At 36.4% G+C, this 8,804-nt stretch overlaps 1 protein-coding gene across 1 annotated transcript in view; it reads right to left on the bottom strand.

Annotated features, from left to right (window-relative positions):
• Positions 1 to 5,234, bottom strand: part of Smp_146360 (hypothetical protein) — a gene marked incomplete at both ends in the record, with an annotated part of 5,977 nt that extends 743 nt beyond the window's left edge. The window contains 3 exons of the mRNA XM_018795612.1: positions 4,744 to 4,866; positions 4,977 to 5,111; positions 5,154 to 5,234. Coding sequence (XP_018649907.1) covers positions 4,744 to 4,866; positions 4,977 to 5,111; positions 5,154 to 5,234 — 339 coding nt within the window. The remainder of the gene's footprint in view (positions 1 to 4,743; positions 4,867 to 4,976; positions 5,112 to 5,153) is intronic.
• Between the last annotated feature and the right edge of the window lie 3,570 nt (positions 5,235 to 8,804).

Here is an 8,804-nt window from a genome sequence, read left to right as displayed (position 1 = left end):
GTTCTCAGGAAACTGATTTTTCTCATAGGATTTTGTCCGGCATCATGGAGTGTTGCAACTAGAAACTTAATAATCGAGTTATTTAGGTTGGTATTGACCTATTCGATCACAACCCAGACTGATCAGTGAAATTCCATCAGCACTAAGAACTAGATAACATTATATTTATTCATACAGGTGGTTTAAAGCAAACATAGGTTATTAGTTTTCAAACAAATTGTTTCACTTGTTTCGGATTTTTTTATGGACAAACAATCTTACTTTGGTACTATTTCTATATATAAATATACGCTTGTTTCAATTAACTAATTAATATCCTTTATTTTACCGTGGAAAAATGATAGTTGAATATTATTGAGATCACGAACTGATCTAAGTTACACAACCACAGAAATCTTTCAAGGACTGGGTGGTCGTTTCATCCAAGTATAGGTCTCTTCAGAAGTGGAAATCCACGATCCTGTAAACGAGAATAGAACCGAGAACCTTCGGTCTCATGAACGAACATTTAACCAATAGACCACTGAGTCGGGATCCAACTCCAGTTCATGAAATTGGGAGACCATTTTTCATTGTCTTCATTGAGTACCTTTCTCATACTTGATACGGATTAGCTATATTGACCAAAGGCCTCCGGTACCTTCAAGTTTTTGATGGTTGTTTAACTTAGATTGGTTCGTGATTTAAATGAAATCCAACAATCTCCACAACCCCATACTGAAAATGATGGCTGGTTTCGGACATTCATAAAGCAGATTCCTAACAGTTCAAGCAAATGTATGGATCATACTCAGGTGATTTCCTGTCATTTATTATTACCCGAACGTATAAATTAAGTGATATTGCACAACTAAGCAAGCATTTTAATCATAACATTTGTCAAAAGTTGACAGTTAATCTAACTTAGCATAAATCCACTAACGGTAGGAAAATGAATATTTTTATACAAAACTAATGAATGATAAAAACACATGAAATTTAAAAGTTCCAACTCTACGACGAAATGTGAACAGTTGAAAGTCACAATGATGTAATAATAAGGGTTATAACACTAAGTCATAACGTAAATGAAAGCAATACAAGATTTTGTAACTTCCTAACACCTCTAACGAAAAAAAGGATCGTTAGTTTATTGTGCTTTTTTCAAATTTTTTTATGACCTTATTAACTCCATCGGAATCTTCGCTACGTCACGATACACATATTCATCACTAATTACTCTCGTATTTATAAGTATGTCAGTATCTATAATAACGTTGATTTTAAGTATTATAGGTTGTGGGCAGCTGATAAGGATCTAAGAAAATAAAATGAATTCATATTATTGTGCACCAATCTTCGTTTTTGCTCTCCTTAAATTAGTGATTCAATCTGCTCATAACTAAAAAAATGAACCATAGTGTTGTTGGAAATATCATTATGGCAGCGAAAAAACACATGCGTTGAATAGTGGTTTACTTATAGTATTATATCAGATTTAAGCACAAATTGCTAAAAACATTTTCTTGAGTCAATGGTGAAAATTATTCTTGGCGAACGTATTATATCATTAAAATATTTTGAAATAAACTTTTATGAACAAGAGAAATTAGTAGTGAATGATATTCATTTCTAGATAATCAAATTTTGATGGACATTAAGCCTTATTTTCGCTTGCCTACATATTTAAACTCAGTTCTTTCATCTTACTCAATAACTCTATTACTTCATTTGAACTTAAAATTTGGGAGATCAACTTTTTACTCCTTTCTAATACATAATAAATTTAGTTTTAAGATGAGTTTTGATATTTGTTATAACGGTCCGTTTTCCCTGTTACACGAATGAGATATTAATTTACCTTAGACGGATATCTACACTAGGTTCCCTCCCAGTATCTACTCTACAGGACTTCAACACAACTCAGATAAAAAACATGTTATCAGCCTGACAAGAACGTAAATATATTTGCACACCAAAACCGACACAATCCAACAACAATTAATCAATAATTGTAAATAATAAGGATAGGGGAATATATAACTCATTTGACACTTGTAAGACTATCTACATGTCTGACTAAGCAAACAACCAAATATTATCATTCTCGCCCACACATCAATACTTTATTTAAGTTGTAGTGCATCGAAAATTAAGCGCACTATCAGCCTACTTGATGTAGTATGATGTTTAAATGACCAAGAACTAATTGCATTACCATGAGATGCTCTTAAAAACCTGCATAACTCTCAATTTTCTTACTCTGAGTAATCATGTCATATGATTAATTTCAATAGCATTTTTTACATTCTTTAACCAGCTTCACTTATTTATTTTGCTAATCTCATTATTCCTAACTTGTTCAATTTGTCCAGACACTTATTTACACTACGCGTTAGTAAAACAAGTAGTAAAAAAGATAAGGCATGAAAGATATAATTCGATAATAAAACATGGATCCTTGGGATGAAAAGAATTTTAAAAGTTCATGGACAATCAGGAAACCAAGGGTCTAAGGGGAGACAGAAAGTGGATGCACTTATTCCTAAACCAACTATCATCGTGTGTCAAGGTAGGGGGTGGCTGGGCACATGGAACACCTATCCCAATCACCTCAGCTAACAGTAACAAAAACCATTGTTCTTGAAACTGCAGTTTAAAAGTGATAGTCAGTAAAACTAAGACACGTCGTCTTAAGAATTTGTCAAGGACGAAATCCAATGCTGTAAAATCAGTTCTGTTGTTCCTTAACTAATCAATATTGATTCTACTGAATAAAAATAAACTGTTTAGCTCCACTAAATCATCGTGTACTTCTCAGTTCAACAGCTCTTATAGAGTCAATTACAAAAGGTTTACTTGTCACATCCACACCTAGGTTTCTACGCAGTCAGTCTTGATAATGGATTTCTATTCTCTTCAAATTACTAATGTAAAGTCAAAATCAGGATTTTAATATCAAGACATAAACAGGTTTCGCACCTTAATTTGAGTGATGAACTCTGAAAGGTACATATAATGATCGGTGCCTTAGTAGTTATGGCGTCTGATTTTATACAGTCTAGTCGTAGATTCGAACATTGCTCCCCTACTTTGATTTAGACAACTGAGCAGTATTATTATCCCAGATACGTAGAATGTGCCTCATATCTAGGCACCTGGTAAGTGAGTTTAATCATTCCACCCTAGTCAGAACGAGAATCACACACATGTGTATATGTGAGTGCACGATAGCGTGACTAAATGCTGTCTGTAAAGTTATGATATTACAAGTGAAATAACTGTACATCTGACTACTTTTATTCCAGTGGGATAATTAGTTATTATACACTTAGATTCATTAGTTGGACCAAGTGTACTATGAGACTAAGTTTTTGTCGTATCGAACACTACACTAAGTTGTAAATTGAGTGGTATTCTAGTAAACAATTTTGAAGTACTGTTATTTGATTTACAACAGGCAACCAAAAACTGAGCCCTTTCCTGGTACGGCCGAGAGTGAAGAGTACCCGCCCACTCTCTCGAAATGCTCTCACACGGCCGGGAAAGTCTTACTCACTGCCTTCTCGTGGCGGGATGTTATTGTTTACGAAATTGAGAGGACAAAAAGCTAATATCCGGCACTTTAACCGGGTTGGTGGACACGGAAAGTTCACCTAGGGGAGTTGGAAAACCCTGATTCCAAGCCCGTGGTGCACATGGGCTCCAGTATCCTGAGAGAACAAATGGCGTATGAATTAATCGTCGGTCACCGGCTTCCATGGGACTGCATCTTTTTACGATCCTCCACTGCCTTGTGGATCAGATCTTTACGTCAAAGGCTCCAAGTGTGGCCCCTTAAGAAAATCACCTGCTTCAGTTTGGGCACCTGGGCAGTATCAAAACCCTAACACAATTAAATGAAATAACAATTTTTTGTGTGGCGCATATATATCTGGTGCCCCGTTGTACCAATATTTGTGTCCAAATAATAATAATAATAATAATAACCTAAAACTGTTAACTGCAGAAATCCATAGATAATAGTGCGGATATCCATAAAACTCAAATATTGCAGTACAAAACGTTTTACTACATTAATTGGAATTGAGAACATTGTTCATACGATCTTAGTATATTTACACCACCTGACATTAAACTGACATGATTTTGAGTCTAAATCCACTATTTAAATATATCTAGACAGAAAGAAATCGCATTTAATGTTTATCACATCGATTTAATTGCTATGAATATTGTTAATTTGACCTAGCTGTAATAAGGAATGGAAACTTGAGTGAATGTGAATATGTAATTGACAACGTTCTTTATGACTGAACTGAATAGTCGATTTTTAGACTAATTATTTAAAGTATACATTCATTGACTAATAATGCTTAAAGTACCCCATCCTTATTATACTAATAGTTTGTGACTTTAATGACTATTTTTACAACCCTGTAATCCAGTGTGGGATAATGTGTTAGACTATGCTTAACATGCACTACTAAGAACGTTTGTTTTTCTACAAGTCAAGTACAGTATCACCTGAAACTAATGACCACGTAGAACACGATCTTAATGAGCCTGAATTACTAATAAATATAATCAGAACCAAGAATAAAATTTTAGTTATCGTTCATTAAACCACAATAATTGACTGTGAATTTAAGTTCGTGATGTACTTAGCCAGAAACATAATAACAGGTTAAAATTAACTACAAAGAACTAAAACAAGTAAACATACAGAAGAACACAAGAATATCACGTCACAATATCAATCACCTTTAATACTTCTGTCAAACTTTGAGCTCCATGTAAGTTCATAAAATAAATAGGAACGTTTTCGCTAAACATACGTGCCCATTCGGCGATCCTACTGGGTATAGGAGGATCTAATGGCTCACTGAATTGGCCTTAATGAAAAGGAATCGTCAAATTACCCTGCGAACTGTTGGATTAGTGTCTTACACACTTTTCGGAGAGGCATTTCAAAACTACCCTCAAAGTGTCGGAACTCCCTGTTCAGCCAAATCAAGCGAATACTCGCACATGAAAGTCGTTTTACCAACACCAGTATTTCCTGACAAAATCGTCATTTCTTGTGTACGAAAACCTTTGATTATACGATTAAGTTCAGTAAACCTGGAAAACTAAGCCGAGGATGACAAATAATTATTCCTAAGTACCGGCACTCCTTTAAGTTCAGTAACTTTTGACAACTCGTTTACGGTTGCTCTTAATAGATCTCCATCCAACCGCAAAACTCTACTCATTTGAATCACATGTGTCCTTCAAAGTCAAGTAAACGCCTTCATTTAACCCTGAAATCAAATGCAAATGGTTTAATGAGTCAAATGGTTCTGAACGGGATAGAAGAAGCTTTCGCTTAACGGTTCGTTGTATCCAGTAGTAGTGGGTCACTGATGTCTCCAGCTAGGAACTAATGTATTTTAAACGATAAAAGGGAAGAAATAGTAGTAGATAATAATGTGATACTGTCCTTTATCCCTAAGAATATGTCAAGTTTCCTCTTTATCACAATCTTGCGTAAACCGATTAACTTCTTTGAGCTCGCTTCTTGTTATCCTATTACGGATCCGGATACCGACACCTATCGCAATACGGGACAGCAGTTTGGTCGGTTGCAACGGAAAATAATAAAATAATGATTTGAGTACTAAAAAGGACAATTGTTTCAAGAAACAAACAAATAGATGCGTTAATAAAAAGGTGATGTTGATGGTTTGTTAAGGTGGAATTGAAATAATAAGAGATGAACAGATATGGTAATAAGAGAGATAGGAAGTATTTACTGGTGTACGATGATGATAACTATGGTAAATCTGGAGATTTGAATCAGACACATCTGGTCAAAGGAGGAAATAACAATCAGTATGAAGACACCATAAGTATTCGTAGTTTGATAGAGCCTTTACAAGTAACGCATTCATAGTTGAAGTGTACTAACCTAGTTAAATGAGACGCTGTAACTTAAGGGGTTTGATGACGTATTCGGAAAGCCATCGATTTGTTGAGAAGCGTTTGATCTAAGACGGTTAGTAGTTTCAAAGGATACGTAGCATGATGTACCCACTCGTGATTTGCCAAGGCTTCGTGTAGGGTGTGTTCAGTAAGACTGATAAGGTCAGCGCCAGTGTCGAAGACTTACAGAATTATTTATTTGGAGAGTTATTTACCACTGCGTGTAAGTGAATATGTGTTTGTCAACTCTCCTCTTAAAGCTATCCACTAAGAAGGCTGTACTCACTTCGGTCGAGAGAGCATTCCAAATAATGCAACTTATGATGGTAGAAAGTGAGAGAGTACCTGGGTGTTTGCTCTTTGATGTGAAATCTTTCGAGGGTTACCGTGAGGAGGGCCTTATTCAATATTATATTTTCAGTACAATATAGAATTTTCAGCACAAGGTATTTCAACAGGTGTCTTTTACAAAAAAAGAAAAAAAGTGAAAGGAACTGACGACTGCATACATATATACATAAGCCAAGCAGATAAACTACCTGGAATTAAATGAACCTTCTTGAAAGATCTGTGCAGCTTTTTAATTGGAAACACGTTTTAAAATTCAAGTTATTGACCAGATCAACTCTAACAACTTGTTCGTCATATAGTATATTTGCTAGATAAGTTATTGTAGAGATTTTTATCCGCTTCAGTGCACGGACTTTAATGTATTGTTGTCTCGTTCTACCAGAAGATGTACAAGGAGAAAGATATGAAGGAGGTGAATGGCCAATATATGATAACACTTTCCACGACTTTGCAAGACCTTAGATGTCTAACAACGACCATTTAATTGATTTCCCTAAGGATTAACCACATTCTGTGTTAACGGTCTCCAGAAGTCTCCGAAACACAGGAAAGTCTTTCCCCGAAATCCCGGTAAAGAATAATGAAGAACAGAATGAATAACTGACAGTACGCAAGAATCGATAAATTTTAAGAGTATATAATGAGTAATACCAAAAACATGTCTCCTCTTTATGTAGCAAGTCTTCTTCGATAGCAACAAAACATGTGAGGACCAAGAGCGATCATAAGGAAAGCTTACACTAAGATAATTGACCTTCGACACTGTGTTCATCAGAGAATCTCCAATGGTACGAGCTTTATGGGATTCCAACAGGGTACTTAGGAGCCGTTCATATCTCGAACTGAAGTTACCAGTTTGACATTCGGACGGGTTGTGTGAGAACAATAACAACAGACCACTTCAACACGTAACAAGAACTTACTCATTTCAAGGGGATGTAGAAAGGTAGAAATCGGCACACATACAATGAGACCATTCACATATCTACCAATAGTGTTTTCTGTGGACGATGGCAGACCATGCAGAAAAGGACAAAAGGAAGAAAAAATGAGTTACTTGTGACGCTTTCCTCCAACACAGTGTACTATTCTACCCTGAAGAGGTAGAAACAAAGCCAGTTGGCTATCCAGCTATCACTGTTGACGCTGGTCGACTTTATAAGTGGGAGTTGTCTTCAAAAATATAGTCAAAGGCAGAAAAATGGTCCAGAAAGGAGAGACGAACATATTTCTGACCCTTTCGCAAGCTAAACGCTATGTTATGATGCAGAAAAACAGCAGCATCTGAGGTATTTCTTTCGAATCTGCAAGCGAACTGATACGGATCAATTTGTCCTTTTGGTGCATACTGAAGAGGGAGTATCAATAATTTTTCCGTTGTTTGGAGAAAAGATGAAGTCATTGCTTTGGGTCTGAATTTCATATTCTTATCGCTAGAAACTTTCTTAGGTGTTGGAATTATCTTCTAACCGAGAAACTGTGCTTAGCTGAGTGCCTCAGGGTACAGTTTTGGGGCCAGAGTTGTTCCTTTGGCATGTAAATGACATCCTATCATCATCGGTCTTGCTATATGCTAATGATGCCAGGATATGGACGGAGATAAGAAGCAAGGGTGATAGCTTAGAGCTTCAAAATGATCTGGGGAAATTGCCTGAATGGTCTCAAACTTGGCGATTGCCGATAAATACTTGCAAGTACATTTGGATACATATTGGCCATCAAGGTACAAATACATACATGATGAATAACATTGAGCTACCTGTTTTCCACACACACAATGACTTAGGAATCATTGTTAGCTAAGACTTTGAAAACTACTACACACTACCGTGCAACAGCCGACAAAGCTTTGAGAAACCTTTAGTCAATACGTAGGGTCTTTAATCATGTCGACTCTAGGACGTATTTGACTTTGTATACAGTGTTCGTGCGTCCTAAACTTGAGTACTGCATACATGCAGCTAGCACTTGCTTGAAAAAGACAATGAACTGTTGGAAAAGGTTCAACGAACAGCAACTAAGCCAACTCCCGGAATAGCGAAGCTCCCGTTTTTCAAATTACGTAGTGATAAAGTTGCATTTGATATCCACTCATCTTTCTTGTCTTCCAAAACAGAGAATTTACGAGGACACTCTAAAAGTGTTTAAAAGCCCGGAATAAATTACTTGTCAGCTGACTATCGACTTTCCCATCAAATTATCGAGTGGAATTCACCACACTCAACACTTCATTGAGGTTCCATCTGTCGACTCCAGATCAAAGATGGATCAACTGAGAGAGCACCGTTGCCAAGACTAACACAGGCCACCAACATCCTGTCCTTTCTAAACTTAAACTTAAGCATTTCTCCACATTTTTGGTATGGGGTTACACGAGAAGGTCTGATAAAGATGCTCGCGACTAGATAACATGAAACGCCAGCACGCTTTCTAAACAGGAGGTTCGGTATTTCTCCGGGTCCTAAACATTGTGACGAGTAAATTGACCGGAGGCATTTTCTGACATCAGT

Source organism: Schistosoma mansoni, chromosome 2, assembly GCF_000237925.1.
Source record: "Schistosoma mansoni strain Puerto Rico chromosome 2, complete genome".
NCBI lineage: Eukaryota > Metazoa > Platyhelminthes > Trematoda > Strigeidida > Schistosomatidae > Schistosoma > Schistosoma mansoni.
The sequence above is the reverse complement of the archived record's forward strand: the minus strand, read 5'-3'. Positions and strand labels throughout refer to the sequence as shown.